Here is a 20,004-nt window from a genome sequence, read left to right on the forward strand (position 1 = left end):
CATTATAAATAATAAAAGAGGCCAAAATAATAATAATTATTTTTTTAGGCATAATAATTTTTATAAAAATAATAATAAATAATAACAACTAATAATAACTATGATAAGAATAATATCCATCATTGCAAAATAATAACAACTAGAACAATAACAATAAAAAATGAAAAAATATTTATTATTATTTTAAGTAAAATAATAATTATAAAAAAGGCGCAGCCTGGTGCACAAACAATAATAATAAAACAAAAACAACAACAATAACAATTAATAATAATAAAATTATAAAAAACTAATAATAATATTTATTACTATAAAATAGTAATAACAATGAGGAAGATAATGATAAAAAGTGCGAAAATAATAATTATTAGTATTTTAACGACAATAATTATTTAAAAAAATAATAAAATAATAAATTAACAATTAATAGTAATTATTGCAATAAAACAATAATAATAAGAAATAATAATAACTATTATTTGAAGGATAATAATTAGTAATAAAATAAAAATGACAAGAACAACAATAAAAATTAATATCCAAACAAATAAAAATCACTATTATAAAATAAAAAAATTAATAAAAAATTGAATAATTATGTATTAGGGTTTTTTTAATAAAAAATAACTTATTTTTCTTTTTATTATAGAAGTTATTGAAAAATACCAAATATTGGAAAGAAATAGAAACTGAATTAGTACAGTCATTTCATGTTACTAATCAAACGCTGTAATTGCATTCATTCAAAAGTAATTTCATTCCTCTCTCTCGATTCCTTTGTTGCGCGAGGGGAACTCTTTATGCCAAACAAGAAAAAAAAAAAAAAAAAACAAAACAAAAATTGAAAAAGCTAAAGGATATAGTGCGAAGGTTTAAAACAATTGCCTCGTAAGTGCTAAAGATTGTAGGCTGTAGGTGCTTGATGTCGAAGGTTGGGATGACCAGATTTGTTAAGGTCTGATGCAGCCTTGCATCCCCTAGTATATTCCTTATCAGCCTGTGAAGATATTTCCCGTCATATTTTGCTCCCACTGCAGCTTTTACTAGATTCACAACCTTGCCAACTATTCCCCTGCAGCTCATCATGGTTTAAAGAACAATAATGACGAGACTCCCAAGTTAACTAAATGTATTAATTCCGCATACAAATATCTATTTTCAATCAACTAAGCACGCACCTCTTCTGTGGAAAGATTCTGGGAGAATTCTCAAGGTAGAAAGGCTTGATGTCTTTGGCAGCAAACAGCGGGCGCTTGTCTTTGTTTTCTGCAGCTAACATGGCAGCAATGAGTCCCCCTGTGCTCGTGCCCGCAATCACGTCAAAGTAATCTGCAAGCCTTGCATCTTCACCATCTAGTTCCTGAAATAGGCCAGACTGGTTCAGCTTATGCTGTACATGTGTGCATCTGTTAATGTTATCTCAAAGTTAGCACATGTATAGATCGACACAAAAATTTCAGGTTAATTACCTGAAGTTCGGATTCGAGGAAAGCGAGGATAATCCCGGGGATGATTCCTCTAATTCCTCCTCCATCGATACTCAGAATGGTAACGAGATTTCCGTGAATGGGGGATTTTAGTTGGAGGGGCGATGTAGTTCTTTCACCCATAGGGAGGGACACTAATGTTTAAGCGGAGGTCAGAAAGAAAAGATGCAAAGGTCATATAGCAGCCAGTTAGCAAGCTACCTAGCTTGAGTTGAAAAGAGTTTTATAGACTGAAGTAGGTAGAGGCATTAATTCACGAATTGGAAGAAAACCATTTGTGTGACTGCTCCTATATATATATTTTGGCGACGAAGAGTTTACTGCAGCATTTATTATTTATGTTCATTTCGTTGCACCTAATTTGTTTAGGGACTTAATAGAAATGAAGATGCGTCGTGCACTTTTATAATCTCTTGATGACGTCTTCCCATCTCCCTGATCGTCAGTAAGTAAGCTTCCTCAGATAATCCAGCCAATTTATTATTATTATTTTTTGGGCTTACTTATGCTGCAAGTGCAAAATGTTGTGAAGATCTTGTATCAGAGAGGCAAGTGGTTTTCAAGAGCCTCTCATGTTCAAGTTTAGAAGCAACCAATATTCCTAAGTTTTTTTAAAATGACACTTCACTCTCTATGTTTTTAAAAACTACCAAACAATCTCTGAAGTTTAATTTTATTGAGAAAGTAAACTTTCAGTTAGTTGACAAAAAAAATAATATCAGCCATAATAAAATGATATTTTAAAAATGAAAGCTATTTTAAAAAATAAATTTTTAAAAAAATTATAAGCATAATGACTTGAAAACTAAGGATTTATTTGGTATCGGTGTTGTTTTCTATTTTCTATTTTGATTTCTTTATAGTGAAAAAAATTATAAAAATACATTTATTTTTGTTGTCAGTTTCAAATTTTTGCTGCCAGTTTCAGTAGTTTGCCAAAAAACTGAGATTAGATTTCATGATTTTCAGTTGTTTTGCTAAATTTGAATGTCTAGAAACAGTGTTTTTGAATTAAATTATTCATTTTTTATACTTTTGAATTAAAATCAAATTTAATTAATCATAAGAATTTAAATATAGTTAAAATATACATAAATCTAAAAATAATAATAAAATCAATTACAAAATACTTTTATTATTTTTTAATTAATTTTTTAATTTGTATTAGTTTTATAAATGCTAACCAAACAAGTTGCTAGTTTTTAGTTTTTAGTTTTTGATTTTTTGTTTTCGTGTTCAATTTTCATTTCTCTAATTTTTGCTAGTGATATCAAACAACCCCTAACTAAGCAACTTGAATACCTAGTTGATTATGAAATTATCTGGTCTATCCAATCTAATCGCTTTTGATCAACCAATTGATATCATCCTAGTGAAAAAAAATATTGTTTTAATTTTTTTAAAAAAAGATATGAAAAAAAATAAAATTACTGATAAATCAAAAAATACTTAGTGATTTTAATACTACAAAAAATTTTATTAGACATAATTTCTATAAAAATTAATGACTAAACACGTCATAAAACAAATAAAATGTTGTTCAAATTTTTTAAAGCCAAGTTAGTTATCAAACATAATGCTAAAAAAGATAAAATAAAATTTCAAAATTCATTCTTTGTAAATTAAAACTATAAAACAAAATGTTCATTCTTTTATGCGTGAAATATGAATGCGAAATGGATTAAAAAAAATTAAATTTATATTAATTGATTGACCATTGTTTGAGATAATTCACCTAACTATTCCTAATTTTATTCAAGTTTTTAAATTATTAAAAATGATATTTAGTCAAATCCAAAAGAAAAACAAGTCACAACTTGATCAATCGTCTAAATAAGATCAATTTTTTTGAACTATATTTTATTTGGTAAGGATATATTTAGTCATTTTATTTTCATGAGATGTGTATAGCAAATATTTTGTAACACTATAGTTATTTAAGTATTTTTTTTTGAATTATTAGTATTATTTACTTTTCAAAATTTTTTAAAATTTTTTTAAAAATAATAATTTAATTATATTTTCATGCTTATATCAACTGATTGGTTTAGCTTAATCCACAAATGTTCAAGTCACTTGTAATCTTAATTTTCAAAATATTTTGTAATTAACCAATCAATTTGTCCAACTTAATTGATTAAATTAATGTTATGTTCTTATTTTATTTTATGAAAATTAAGTGGAAGGGTAAAATTAGCATTTTATTAAGGATAAAATTTATTTATTTTATTATACATAATGGTTGGCTGGCCGTCAACTAACGGAATGTTCATTTTGTAAATAAAATTAAACCTTAGGGAAATTTTTTGATAGTTTCTAAAAACATAGGGAGTGGAGTGTCATTTTGAGAAAACTCATAGGGTATTGCTGGACTTTACCCAAAATTTAAATAAAAAAAATCAAATGCATTAATGGATATATGAATACAGACCCGGAAAATTATAACTATTAAAATAATTAGAAAAGATAATAAATAGAGTAGATAAATAAATAATAAGGGAAAAAGGGAAAATTTTGAAAGAAAGAACAATAGGCCTCGTCGACGAATCTCTTGTCTTCATCGACAAGTGTTCTTTTAGGGATCGTCGACGAAGTTTAGTCCCTCGTCGACGAAGAAATCCCGAGTGAGTGAATTTCATATTTTAAGTTTCGTCGACGAATGTATCCTCTTGTCAACTAATTCCCTTCTGTGGTTCATCGACGAATCCTGTCTTCTCGTCGACGATGCCACATGGCAACATCGTGTATAAAAGGATTGGAGGAAGCATCTTTGCAGAGAAATTCATTTCTTCTTCGTTTTCTCTCTCTAGAAACATTCTCTCTACCTTCTCTCTAGGATTTTGGCCCAGATTCTTCCCGAATCAACAAACAGAAACCGCTAGGGTGCTCTAGAGGAGATTCTCTACACATTTAGTAAAGCAAATTTATAAACTAGACTTTTTAGGAAACACTCTAAAGTTGAGGTAAGAGTTTGGATTCCTAGTTTTTGGGGTTTTAAATGTTTATTCGAGATTTATAGGTTGACAAAATGTTGAAATAATAGGTTATTTGGGGTTTATTTAATTAAACTAGGGTTTTTGATCAAGGGTTCGTGTGAGCACCACATGCATTATTTTGGGGTTCTTGTTGGCGTAGTTCAAGAAATCAGGTAAGGGGAATATATTAAATCAGGATTTTTGAGGAAATAACTGGTGAAAAATGGAAATATTATGTATATATGTATATGATTTTCATGTGGATTCTGAAATGCCAACTGTTTGAATTGTAAATTTCTAAGCTTAGGGCTGTGCTATTAGATATTATTTGTGAAAATGGAAAGTTAAAATGATAGATTTTCTAGTTAATTATGTAAGAAATTAAATGAATATTTTCAGTATATGAACGATGAATGTAGGTTGGCTATTTTATAGTAAACGTATGAACATATGTTGTTAAATTGTGTGGCATAAGTAAATGAAGTTTCTATGTTAAACTATGATATATGTATGAGATGTAGGAAATACTGGAAATGTATTGAGAATTAAAAAGGGATATGAAATATATTTGGCATGTGTTTGATAATGTTAAATTACAATGTATGGTTTGAGAACTCCGGTGGACCAGAAAAGGGCACAATACTGTTGCGGATATGTATTGTAGCGTTAGTGCACCCACACGTCTTAGATAGAGTGTGGAGACGGGATAGTCGATTGTGCTGGGGAAGGGTAGTGTCCATTTGGATATTAGACTAGTGTGGGAACAACCAATTGTACCTATACACTGTAGAATGTGGTTGATTTAACTATGGAAGGCCAACCAGGGTTAAGTCTAGCCTTTGGGCCGCACAACCCGTCATGGGGCGGAAGCATGATTAGGATTTATCACCAGTATAAAGGGTTCTAAACGCATAATTGTAAGTTTAACCATGGATAATATGGGAACAATGAATATGGAAATGGCAGTTGTGGAAGTAGTGGATATAAGATGAGTAGACGGAAATGACATGAAAACAGAATATGTGAAAATAGACATGAATATAGAAAAAGATGATGAATATGTGACACATGAATATAGAATATGAAAGTGAATGTAATGAATGACACAGTGATAACAACATAAAGGGTAATGTAGTAAGGTATTATCAGTATTAAATATACTAGTATTACTTGTATTTGGGGTGGGGTATACTCTTCGTCCTAGGGCTTGCGGAGAAAGGCGAGTGCCTTGATAGCTATCAAATGTAGCTATGGGCTGCATAACGTGTTAGGGCAGAGGGAAACTACTTGTATGGGCTGGTAATCTTTCCAATTCTGAAAAACTTCTGCTAGTAAACCTTTGTGTGAATGTGTAAGTTCGAGATAAACTAACCACCTGAGGGCTTACTAAGTAAGGTAAGCACCCTGATATGCTTCAGTTGTGACCATAGGTTGCTTAAGGTATCAGAGCAGAGGGGTGCTACTTGTGTGCATGGGTAATCACCCTTATCCTTGGAAACTCTTGTTGGTAAAATACCTTACACGTGTTTGAGTAGGAAGAAAGAATGATTTCTTAGTTATGGTTTCATTTGAAAATAACGAATATACATATATGTTGTACTTAAACCTCATGTTTGTCACATGTTGATTTAATGTATTCTATCCTTACTGGGATGTGTCTCACTCAATAGTTGAATTTCATCTTTTTCAGGACCTTCACGGGATTGAGCTTAGAGAGCTCGGGTTGTTGTAGCATTTAGAGAGAGAGAGAGAGAGAGAGAGAGAGAGAGAGAGAGAGAGAGAGAGAGAGAGAGAGAGAGAGAGAGAGGTATGGACTGTTGCATATGTATATTCTCTTTTGGGTCTATTTATGTTTTCAGAGATGTCTATGGATGTTTGTTAATACTGGATATTGGGTTATGTTTTTGAGATGTAAATAGATGCAGAAACTTTGGTATATTTTATTAAGGAGTTGTTATTATTTCCGTTGCATAATTGATATAGAGCGAGGAACAGGTAATAGAACATGTGGCACCCGGACCCCGCTTGGTGGGTTCGGGGCGTCACGAGGAGGTATCAAAGATTTATTTCAAATAACACTCCGGACCCTAGTTTCAGGTTCAGAGCGTTACAATGGGACTATATATTAAACATCTTGGATATATTATGCAAGTGGAAGAGTAAATTGAAATGTAATATATAGAATTAAAATAGAATAGATAAAATGGAGGAGTGCATCAAACATGTTATGTAATCATAGAATACCTTAAACTAAGAAAAGTTTTATAAGATAACTATAAGGTCAACTATACTTTATGATTCAAAATGTTGAACAACTAAACAATATGTACAAAAGTAAAAGTTGTCAAAATACGAATGTTGAGGTGAATGAGTGATATAAGATAAACTAAGGACGATCTTGAATGCAATAATTTAGGCATAGCACCGATCAAAGATAAAATAATAAGAGTAACTTAGATGGTTTTGAGCATTTGGAAGGCATACCTAATAAAGCATTTGTGAAGAGGAGTGAGTTAATTATTGTTTTTGACATAAAAAATGGGTAAGAGTAGATTTAAAATAACTTGACATGAGGTAGTGAGAAAAGATATAATTATCCTTAATCGATCTAATAGAATAATATGCTCTCTCTAGATGCCCCATTTTTTTCTAGGGGTTATATAACACAACAATTGGGCAAAATTCCAGAAAAGGAAAAAAATTGAATACATTAAAAAAAAAAAAATGAAAAGAGGAGGGGGGGGGGGGGGAGCAGAAAACCAATGGGGCCACAATTATATACCTATAAACATAAATGGAGAATGAAATTAGACATGTGGTGCACAATTAACATGTGAATAAAACGTGAGTTCAATGCAAGCATAATTCAAGAAATCAATTTAAATGGGAATAATCAGTTAGATACAGTGAGTATTGATTGAATTGGATCCCCCAGGCCTATAAATAGTAGGCTTCTAAGGGTGAAAACGAAACACGGACAGAGGAAACCAAGAGTTTGGTTTGCTGAGAGATTGAGTTGGCTAAGATCAAAGAAACCAAGGAAGATTGAAGATTCGAAGGGCAAGTTATAGCAAAAGAAATTTAGGAGGCATGGATAAAAGGAAGAATCGTGGAGTGAAGACTCATAATTGAAAAGGAAGAAACTAAAGGATTTGGAGGCCTAAATTACAGAAAGTGAAAGATTGGTCATAAAAGGGAATTCAGGAAGTTCAAGCAACAAGAAGAAAGAATTGCTTAGTGAAGAGCTCGAAAGAAAAGGTTAGTATTGGTTAATTTGACAATTTCTAGCAAAATGCTAAATTTTTGAATTCTGTAATTAATTTTTAAATAGAGTAAAAATAATTTGCTCAAAGTGTGTCAAGTAGGATTCAAAAGTTTGATCCGAAATTGGAATGCGCAGACCCAAATCTAGGAAACCATGGTTGATTACCCAAATTCGGATCTTGGTCAACTTAACCCGGATCTTAAATGATTGACCCAAAGCTCAAACAACCAAGTCCAATTTGGACCTAAGTCCCTTTTGGACTTGGGTCCATGATCCATTGACCTTTGACCCTGACCCGAAGCCCATTTGTCTTGGAATAGTTTAAGCCCAATATAGAATACCATTAAGCCCAAAGCCCAATCTAGAGTTGAGCCCAATCCAAAAGTTAAGTCCCAAAACTCAATTAGCCCCACAACCCATTTGGGTCTGTCTTCAGCCCAAATCTAGTTTAACCCAACCAAGTTAGCATTAACCCTAGTTAACCTAATCCAAATAAGAACCCCATCCCGTTTGGCTCGCAGGAAAATGTGAGAAAACCCAAGAGCATTCATTACATAAAAAAAAAGAAAGACAAAAAATTGGCAGGTACTCATCTTATGGGTTTAGATCTGTTGCTTTCTGCTACAGCATTTGAATTGATGCCTACAAAATAAAACAATCAAATGGAGAGTAAGAGACAGATCCACATAAGAGAAGAAATAACATAAAAAAAAATAGAGAGAAAGTGAGAAAAAGTGGGATCTATGTGAGAAAGAGAGTACAAACTGTAAAAGAAAGGGAGTAAAGAACAGAGAAAGAAAGAGAGGAATCTTCGAGAGAAAAAGATGGATAAGATAAAGAATGTTGACTTTACTGTAGTCCCAAGAGGGGGGGGGGAGTGAATTGGTATTTTAAAATTTTTCTCCCTTAGGTAAATTATCTAGCAACAGTATTACACAACTTAGGGTCAATTTAAAGCAGATAATGAAATGAATTTATAAACGCAGCTGAAATTTAAATTGTGTGTTAGAATTGGTGTATTCCCAAGAGGGGGGGGGGGTGAATTGGAATTTTAAAATTTATCTCCTAGGTTAAATGAAATATTCATAGTACAACCTAGGGTCTTTCTATGCAATTCCAAATGCGCTAATAATATAATGTGCGAAAATTTAAATAAAGCACGTCATTCACACCATAACATATATTAGCCGTAAATATAAAGTGCAGAAATATAAACAAGGCACACGATATGTTATCGGGGTTCAGCCAACTGTGCCTACGTCCCCGTCTCTAACTTGCAAACCCGAAGATTCCACTGAAGGCTCACTTAACGGGTGGAGCGGCATCGATTACAACCAGGTCAATTAGCACAAGGCTGACCTTAACCTTTACAATTAGGTAAATTAGTGGGGCTGACCTCATCCTACACCTTAACAGGATGGTGCACCTAACTTTCCTAACCGGGTCTAAGCCAATCCAGGACTATTTCATAAGACTAGTCTCCCTCTTCAGGTTTGTGCCTGGAAATACAACAGTATGTTCACAATCAATGAAGTCAGTACAATGATTATGCTTTCTTGAAAAACAAATATGTACCCAGTTATGTGCAATCACATACACCACCAAAAGATATAATAAGTAAGCTCAATGTGGTTTAATATGTACTCTCAAAAAAATATTTTCTATCAATGTAATCAGTGCGTGAGAGTGCAAACTAGTATACTCTTTGTAGTAACTGGAAAAAAAAAATTAAAAATAATAAATAAATAATAAAAATAATAAATAAATAAATAATAAAATAATAAAATAAAATAAATAAATTAAATTAAACAAGTAAAATGAATAGTATGATAAGGACAAAAAAAAATGTATATATATATATATATATATATATATATATATATATATATAATACCACAAGCTTCTTCAAGAAGCTTTGAAAGTCAAAAAAATCCAATTTGAATTGGATTTTTTTTGGTGTTGTGGTTAGTGCACTTTCACACACACACTCTCTCTCTCTCTCTCCTACGACTCTCTCTCTTCGATTTCGGGCCAGTTTTACGCCAGATCAACAAACCGAAGCCATCACGACGCTCCTGGCGAAATTCTCTACAAGTCTGTCGGAGCGGATCGTTAAGGAAACGAAGTTGGATTTCATCCCAAATCCAAGGTAAGGCTTTATACTCAATATTTGGATTTTTAACAGTTGAAGAAAGTGATATACGCATAAAAATACTGAATTTAATACTGAAAATTTTCATTTCCAGGGGTGTTGATTGGGAACGTTGGGAATCATCCCTAAGTTGAGGTAAGACTTTTTAAGCCGAATTTGACTTAGTGGTAGTTATAGAAAATGTTGTACGTATGAAAATACTAAACTTTAATTCTGCGAGTTTTTATTTTCAGGGTGTTGAGTTGAGAACCTTGTGGGTACGGGGAAGATTTTTTTAGGGGCTTTTCAGGAATCAGGTAAGGGGATAAACTAAGCTTGTTCTTTTTGAAATATGTATGTATATATTTATAACACTCATTTTCAGGAAAATACATATGTTTATGTATATGTTTTATATTTGAGAAAACCCTGTTGAAAATAATGATATGTTGTTTACGTGGAAAACTGGTTTAGTGTGGCATGAGTAGTAATGAGTGTGACATACTGTTGTTCTGGGAATGTGGTGATATGGTTTTATGATGGAAAACCGGCTTATGGGTCGAGATTTTTATGATGAGATTTTGTGTGATTTGCTGGCGTACGGGCTGTGCCATGTGATGTGAGTTGCCAGCGTACGGGCCGTGCTATGTGATGTGCTTTGCCGGTGTACGGGCCATGCTATGTGATGTGATTTTTTGGCGTACGGGCCGAGTTATGTGATGTGATTTGCCAGCGTACGGGCTGTGCTATATGTAGCTGGTGTACGGGCCGAGCTACGATATAACGTGTAATACCGGCGTACAGGCCAATAATTTTCATGATACACTTATATATGTACAATGATATGATTAATGTGAAAATGAAAGATATGATATATCTCTGTATCACAATTTCAGTATATGTATATGTTATCAGAACCTGGTTGGCTTGGTTTAGGCTAGCACTTGCACGGTACCGTTGCTATGTGTCCATGGTCCTCGTGATCATAATATCTGTGTTAACACCACTGTACGGAGTGGTGTGAGATTGGATGGTCGATGTGGTTATTTTCAAGAAGTGTGCTGTTATCGCCCCTGGTGTATGGACCAGTTTGGGTAGACCCATCGAACTTACAGACTACTGTTTGACTTTGGCAGTGGTCGGCCAACCATTGTCAGGTCCCGCCTTCGGGCCACACAACCCAGTCATATGGGGGTAATACATGACAACAGCCAGCTAACCTACCAGGATTGTTTTATGTTATTATTATTGTATGAGATGAGATATGTTTATGAAAATGCAGTATATTCTATTATGTGTTGATATATACGTATGTTTTCCCAGATTTGATAAATAGTATTGAATATGTTATGTATGGTGTATGTAGAACACAGAATACTCATGTTGTCACACACTGGTATTAGTTTATTTCCCTTATTGAGAGGTGTCTTACCCCTAAATCTTATTGACTTTTCAGGAGCCCCGGATAGGAGAATGGGAAAAGCCTAGCTGATATAGTACGATCTATCTGCCCTTTTTGAAGGGTAAGTTTTGTAGGGACAGTTAGATTTTGTGGGAAATGTCCCTAGGTTTTATTTTTGGGATGTATATATGAAAATACAGTGATTATAGTAACTCTGGTATATTGTGGTATATGGTATTGAGATGTACATGTTTGTATATTTTCTGCTACTAGGGCTTTTGCTTTATGTTCTGATATATCCTTGGTACCCACGGGCCCAGGTGGATTGTGACCTGCTGAGCTGGAATATGGGATATGTGAAATTGATATTATATAAAGAAAAAAAAATATATGGAAAAAAAAAAATGAGCAGGCCGTGACACTCTTTGTATCTCAAGATGTTCAATCTAAACGCTTAAACAAAGATATCAATCAACTCTCAAATATTTTGGTCAGCTGAATATTTTAATCATGTACATATCAAATAGTATATATGCTTGGTTTGCAAAAGATATTTAATCTTTGTATTCAGAAAATGATATGTAAGTCAATGAATATTGCAACAGAGATTAATATCACATAAACAAATATCTTTTCAAAAATATGTCAAGATAAATCACCCATGATATTTGAAAATGTTTTGAACAAGTTTTTGCAATCCAAAAACAAATACAAACTTCCCAAGATATTGCAACGAATATGCAATACTCAGAAGTTTAATACAAGTCTTTTTAGGAGAGACTTATTAACAAAGTCCCCTAAGAACACTTAGGTTTGACTCTCAAAAAAATCATTTCAATCAAACAAAGCAAGGAGAGCAAACCTTTCAAAGACAATCACTCAATTAACTTATAGAGAGTTTAAGCAATAATGGAAGGTAAGTATGAGTGAATGGAGTGTAAAAATGAGTAGTAGGATTTTTTAGAATGAGAGAGAATTTCTTAATTAGGTTTGCTAATCAAGTTGCTAATTAGTCCAAATGAATGGGTATATATAGACTTCCCTTGAATTATAACCGTTAGGCACAAGGGAAATATTTAGATTTAACTAGATGAGAAACCTAATTCCCTTAGTAGATACCCCCTAACTTGATTCTGATGGATGTCTTTTAATAAGCACTCATAGAATAGGGATATTTAAAAATCAGTGCATATGACCTGAGTGATAACTTAGATTTTGATTTAGGCTTTTCATATTAAAAAAAAAAGAGTTTAGGGTATAATGATAAATAATATAAGATGGATCCCTAAACCTCAATCTCATGCAATGGACAACAGTGGCTTAACTGAAGGTGTTATATTTAAACATCAGTTAATCATTTGAAATTAATTACTTGGAAAAGATGTCATGTCCAATTGGAAGTGGATGCAGATATTAGGTTTATATATTTTGGCCCCAAACCACTCCCTAAGCCTATAGTCATCACAACCCCTAAACCTATGAACTAAGGGAAGATTAAAATAATTAACATTAATTTAAATCCATTTTTTCCTTAGGTCCTACGGGAATCGCATTCGTGACAACCCATATCATTTCTTTTTCTAAGCCCTTGACACTTTTGGATGAGCAAGTAAATCGAATGTTCTTTTTTCTTTTACAATGTAAGCAAGTGTAAATACGTGAAAGATTATGCTTACAATTCTTATGATTGCTCGTTGAGGCATGACTGTGGGAATCATGTGATATTCCTAAATCCTTTTTGAAAAGATTTTTCTTCTTAATTTTTAAGGATTTATTATTTTTGAGTTTAAGAGTCCAATTCAATTTTGATAATGACCAATCACTTGGTATTTGATCTGTGCATTGAGTTTGTGAATAAGAACTATATTAAGCATGCACAGAAGGATAACGAGTCATGGAAGCCATAAAGTAAAGCTTACATATCTTGGCAAGATCCATGGAACTCAAAGAGTACGAGAATCAAGATGCAAGCGACAAAGTTCAAGACCGTCATGGGAGTGGGTACTTAGAACTCATGTATTTACATTTTCGTATGATTTAATTGGAGGCTCAACATATACCCTAGAATGACTTTAGGATTCATGCATTTCATGAACATCATTAGGGGACATTCATGGACTTAGAAATATTTTTAAAAACTTGGAAAATATTTTTATAAAAGACCCAAGAAGGAGAGCAAAACAGAATTTTGAACTAGGGAGAAAAAATTCATGAAATGACCACTTCGGTAGCCTGAACTCAACCTCAGACGCCTGAAAAATTTCTTCAAAAGCCTGAAGATTAAGTTCAGTAGCCTGAAAATTTAATGGTAAACACGAATTTTGGCCAAGGCACTTCGGTCGCCTGAACTTGGAACTTCAGGCGCCCGAACTTGGAACTTTAGGCACCTGAACTCGTCACTTCAGGAGCCTGAACCCTACTTGAGTTGTCTGACCATATATTCAAGTTGATTTTTTCGAAACTTTAAGGAACTTCGATCGCGTGGGCTTCTAACTCAGTCACCTGAACTTGCGAGAAAACTTAAAAAATTTAATTTTTATTAAGAGAAATCACGAGATATTTTTTAATCCAACAGTTTAGATCTATTCTAAGGGCAAGATCACTATATATACTAAATATCTAAACCCTAGGGCTTAAGCCAAGATCAAAGAGAAGAGAAGAGAACTTTGTTTTGAAAGAGAATTGAGAAATCTAAGCTTATTGCTATACGATTGCCTGCACTTCAACTTATACTCATCAAGTTTGGGAAAATCAACTCAGAATATCAAAGGGAACTCATTTACTCATCTTACTTTCATTCTAATATTGAGGTTTGGTAAATCAATCGTCTCGTTAAGAGTTATTTTCATAGAGTTTCATCGTTTAAACTGATTTTCTGATTGATATTCATTTTTCAAAGATCTTGGTATTACAAAATCCATTTTTGATTAAGTGTTAAGAGGTTGATCTTGAGTGTGCATATAGTAAATCATTTTTAAGAAGATTACCACTTGAGAAGAGCTTTAGTTATTGATTAAATACTTTTGGTTCAAGTGAGTGTTCATTCAAAAACTTGATAGTTTTAATATTACAAATCTACGTATTTGAATATTCTTAGTGTTCATAACGATATATTATTGAGGGATATACTCTGAAATATATTACATTAGGGCTTTGATCTTTGGCATACATATCGTATATATATTTGCATATTACAAAGATCGTGGTATGATTGAACATTTGAAAGAAAGTTTTTAATTTAGATCTTACACTATTCAAGACTCATCTTTTAATAAGATCATAGTTGATAATTGAGCATCGTGTCTTCAAAGCTATTACTCATACAAACATTTTGGGTGATTTGATTAGTAGGAATTTGTGTGTTGAAGCATATCATACATAAACGATTGTATCGTTTCATACATTCTAAGCTACAAGTTTCATCATTTGTTAATGTATTAGGAATTTGAATTGTACTCACTAGCTTTGTTGGAAGCAACTTTGAGTGTTTTATAGATTTCATTGTATTCACGGTTTGGGTTGTGAATCGGGTTTGAGGAGAGAGTTGTATCTCTTGTAAGCAGCGGAGTAGGAGGGAGCTATATCTCTTATAAACTGCGGATTGTAAGGGAAACTTCGTCCCAATTTAAGGAGTAGGGATTATAGTGGAATCCTTGAGTGGGTTGCTCAAGGCGAGGACATAGGTCGAGTTAGCTGAACCTCGTAAAATTACATTTGTCTTCTCTCTTCCCTTAACTCTTTGCTTTCTGCACTACATTTTATTATTCGTATTGCATGTGTATGTTGAACAACTCTACACACACTTAATTGAGTAAAAAGAACTCATTGATAAAATAGATTTAATTCAGTCATAAATCCCAACAATTGATTTGTTAAATATACAGATAGGGATTAAGTGGTAGATAGGTTTAAAGAATTTTTTAATTACCCAATTCACCTCCTCTCTTGGGATTACACCTAAATCAACAATTATGATTATTCTTATCATTTATAATTTTAAGTGTAGCTCTAGAATAACCATATATTTCTTTCTCTAAGCAGATAATTTTCGAAACTTTCTCTATCTTCTTCTCAATAATAGTATGATTATCTTTTAATTTGTCTAATTGTTTTGCTATCCTTTTATTCTCATTTTTGAAGACTGTTTTCTACTTAGATATCCTAACTAGAAGTTTATGCATTTTAAATAAAGTACATTCCAGTTCTTTGTTCAAGGGCATGCTTTCATCAAACACTCCAACATGTGATTCATTACAAGATTTTTCACAAAAAGCATCACATGAATCATTTACAGTATTATCACAAGGTTTGATAGATGATTCAACATACAATATATTGTAATATTTTTCACGAGAATCATCACATGCATCATTAACAAAATTATCATGAAATTCAACAGATGATTCAGCTTTGACATATCATAGCATTTAGCAATAGAATCATCTATAGAGGATAAGATAGGAACATATACCTCTCTATCTATTAATGCAATTTCCCTATTATTTACCACTTATTAAGTGGTGGTCTCATTCTCCTGGGATTCTCCATATTTTCTTTCAAGTTCATCCCAGACATCCTTAGCACTTGTATGTGCCATAATCTCAATAAGAATATTAGAATCTAAAGCACAATACAGTAAATCCATGACATGTGAATTTGCATGCATCAAATTAATATCATTTTCTACTAGCTTACAAATTCCTTTGGCAATCACTTGTTAGGCCCTCCTGTCCATTGATTTCATAAATATGCTTATTTTAATTTTTCAGGTGGTGTAATAAACACCATAAAATAATGGAGGACTGGAAGATGACCGTCCTTCTCCGAATAGGGATACACCAATTTGAGTCTTCTCGATCTTTAGCAAAAACGTTTAAGTCAATACCATGAGGCTCTGATACCAATTGTTGACTTTGGTGCAATCCCAAGAGGGGGTGACTTGGAGATTTAAAAATTCCTCCACTAGGTTCAACTAATCCAGCAACAGTATTACATAATCTAGGGTCTTTCTAAAATAAACTCAATTCCCCCAAGCAAATATGTATGCAAATATTTAAAGCAATTAAAACATTCACAACAGTTCAAGTACTAGCATACATGTGCGGAATTGAAAGTGCGGGAATTAAATAGAGAGCCGACACAAAATATGTTATCGGGGTTCAGCCAATACTGCCTACATCCTCGCTTTGGCTCACTAGCACAAGAATTCTACTACGGCTCACTTAATGGGTGGAGCGGCACCGATTACTACACCTTACCATGATGGTGCACCTAACTTTCCTAACCGGGTTAAAACCAATCCGGGACTTTTGACAGGGCAAGTCTCTCTCTTCAGGCCCATGTCTAGAATACAACCAAATCACAATACACGATGTGTACAAAATATATGCTTCTCAAGCAAGAAGATTTTTACCAGTATTAATCAATGCATACCAATAATGTAAGAACTATAAGCTCATATGCATATGTGTGCAAATAACACTCAGAGTAATGTCTATATTTAATTACGCACAAGAGTGTATTAACAAGCTAATCTTTGAAACTATGTATAAATGTATATGTCAATCACAGTTTAGGGTATCAAAGATTTCTACCAAGAGTATTCTAAATATCTCTAAAATTTATTTTCTCAATTTTCAGACACAAAGAGATATTCAAAAGATAGCATGTGAAAAGATTTTTGCACTCTAAAAAATACAAGCTCAATGAGTCTTGTAATGAAGATGCAAAGACTCACTAGCTACAAGATTTTTCCCACACATAGATTTATTAAATAAAATCGGGGGAAAAATCTTTGCTCAACTCTCAATATGAAAATCAAACAACAACAATGCAGTGAGAGTTTCTAGCAATGTGTAATCACTCAAATAACTCTTTCAAGGTTTGGTTTAGCAAAGGAATGAGTGTATGAAAGAGTATAGGATTTTTGTGAAAAATAAGCTTTGAAAAATTTCATAGGATTTTTCTACTAATCAAAATGTTAATCGATCCTTAATCTGATCAAATGAACTTGTATTTATAGACTTGACCAATTTATAACCGTTGGGGATAGGGGTGAGCATAATTCGGGGAAACCCGAATTAATCGAATTAACCGACCAATTTCGGTCAGTTCGGTTTGGTCAAGAAATAGGGTCGGTTCTGTTCGGTTACGATTTTACCAATTTTCGGTTAATCGGTTATCGGTTCAGTTAATATGAATTATCAATTCGGTTAATCGAATTAAACGAATTGATAATTAATGATTCTAGTGATTCTACTCTTATAGTTTAATACCAAAATATCTTTTTTATTAATAAAATTAATAGATGAGATGCTTAATTAAGCTCGAATTAGTAAAAAAGTTATAATTATATTCTGTTTTTAATAATTAATTTCAAATTATTTCGGTTAAATTCGGTTAACCGAACTACCCGAAAAGGTAATTCGGTCAGGTTCGGTTTGGTGAGCTTCCTTTGTTCGGTCGGTTCGGTTATCAGAAATCATTAACTAAAAATTTAGGTTAATTTGGTTAATTAACCGAATTTGGCCGAACCGACCGTTTGCTCACCCCTAGTTGGGGATACATAGGGAATTATTAAATTTGTTTAAAAAGAGTTTAAGAAAATTAAATTTGTTTAAGCTCATTTAACCTCGATAAAATTTAAGCCAGCCTGAGAGTTTCAGTCAACCGAGCCATAACTTTGGTAGCCCGAACAAACACAATAGAAAAAGTAAATTTTAAACCTTGGGTGCCTGAATAAGGGTTCGGTTTGCTGGCCAAGGCGATTTCCAATATGTCCAAGGTTCCGTCGCCTGGTCTCAAGTTTGGTCTATCGAACTTGAACATTCGGTCGCTCGGGGGTAATTTGAACATGAATTCCGAGCGCCTAAGTTGTTGGATAAAGTTAGGACTTGAGTTCGGTCAATCGTGGACACTCAGTTCATTTGAGTTCGGTCGCCCGAAGTCATGTCAACTTTTTGACCATTCAACAGTTCAGTTGATCAAGGTGTTTTGAATACCAAGATTTGATCGCTCGAAACCTTACTACTTTAGTCCTTTAAGTCCTATTTCAATTCAATTGTTTCCTCTAATAGTATATGTGATTTTGGGGACTAACTTAAGTTTAAGTGCAAGGACCAAGGGTCTTTTCTAAGAACTTTTCAAGTATGCCTAAAAACTTGGCGTTCGGTCGACCGAAGTCATCCCTAAAGTTATTTGATTAACCTACGGTCTATCTGTCTATGACATTACTGAGCTTGCAGATTTTACATGCATGATATGCACTAATTATTACATACCATGACATATTAAATATTATAGACCTGAATGAATGAAATATAAATTACAAACACTAAACAACTCGGTCTTCATTTTTCTTCGAGTTTCCATATATACCATATGATATTGTCAATTCATGCAAGACTCAACTTGTACACAAACTCGGCAAATATTAAATACCTTGTATTTGTCATTATCAAAAAACGAGATAGGACTAAAAAAGTTAACAAATAAAATATAATGGGAAAAACTTTAAGCTACTCTCCAAAAATCAATACACAACAAATGCAAGCGTGGGAGAGAGTTTAACTTGCAAAAATGAATGTGAAGAACAAAATAAAAAATGAATGTGAAGAACAAAATAATCTCTCTAAAAAATTTTCAGAGAAAAATTTTGCTAATCTATATGCTAATCTCATGCTAATTATGACAAATAAGGGGGTATATATAGAGTTGGGGAAAAATATAACCATTGGGGACATACAGGGTATTTTTAAAATTATTTAATTATGTTTAACACAAATTAACCCTGGTTTAGTGCGGTAAAAATTTCACCAACCCAAGAGGTTCGGTCGATCATATTCAAGGTTCGATCGACCATATTACTGAGTTCGGTCAACCGTGGCCATTTTGAACTACAGATATGGTCGACCGTCTCAAGGCGATTTCAAACCCTTCGTAGGTTCGGTTGACCAAGGCAAGTTTTGAACTAATGGTTCGGTCGACCAAGTTGTTGGGGGTCAGACACGTGTCAGTTTGGTCGACCATGGAAGACACCTTCATTTCAAAACGGTCGATCGTGAAGTCAACATTTTGACTTCTGGTGAGTTCGAACAACGGAGGCTTTTATATAGCTTAGGGTTCGGTCGACCGAGACGTGCATTTAAGTCATGTTTTGGTCTTTGTGCTTCGTCAACCCAGTGTAAATAAGCATAAGACATTTTAGGTTATATGGGTGATGATTCCTATGATCATTCTAAGGCCTCTTGAGCATATATACCCTATCATGTATGACATGCAAATATTACAGACCATTATTAAAGACCGACAAATTAACAAACGAAATGCAATACAATGAAATATCTTCTTCTTGACCTCTTGCTCTTCACTACATGGAGTACGCCAGATGTATGTATATTAAGATTCGTCTTGGCCTCCATTTTCCTTGTCCCTTATGTGTGGTCTCAAATATGGTCCTATTCACATGCTAAATACACACATAAGTTCATTGTATTTTGTCAGCATCAAAATAGAGATCGGACATACAAGACAACGGGTCTCCTGGAAAGTTCTACGCAACCTATTCCGTTGGATCAAACTTCTTCCCTCCTTTGGAACACTGCAGTGGACAAATTTGCATTCCATCCTCTCTCTTGACAGCTAAAAGCTAGAGATAAGTTTCCAACTTTTGTTTGTATGCATGCCTTTGTTTAACTTGCAAGCTACTATTGTTTGTTGTGGCTTAAATCCTTCGCTTGAGCCTT

At 33.3% G+C, this 20,004-nt stretch overlaps 1 protein-coding gene across 1 annotated transcript in view; it reads right to left on the bottom strand.

The window, feature by feature from the left end:
• Positions 1-8,005, bottom strand: part of LOC131159613 (patatin-like protein 1) — a 36,526-nt gene extending 28,521 nt beyond the window's left edge. The window contains exons 1-4 of the mRNA XM_058114652.1: positions 7,962-8,005; positions 1,470-1,563; positions 1,179-1,360; positions 886-1,072 (exon numbers count right to left, since the gene is read on the bottom strand). Coding sequence (XP_057970635.1) covers positions 886-1,072; positions 1,179-1,360; positions 1,470-1,563; positions 7,962-8,005 — 507 coding nt within the window. The remainder of the gene's footprint in view (positions 1-885; positions 1,073-1,178; positions 1,361-1,469; positions 1,564-7,961) is intronic.
• Between the last annotated feature and the right edge of the window lie 11,999 nt (positions 8,006-20,004).

This window comes from Malania oleifera, chromosome 1 (assembly GCF_029873635.1).
Source record: "Malania oleifera isolate guangnan ecotype guangnan chromosome 1, ASM2987363v1, whole genome shotgun sequence".
In the NCBI taxonomy this organism is placed as follows: domain Eukaryota; kingdom Viridiplantae; phylum Streptophyta; class Magnoliopsida; order Santalales; family Ximeniaceae; genus Malania; species Malania oleifera.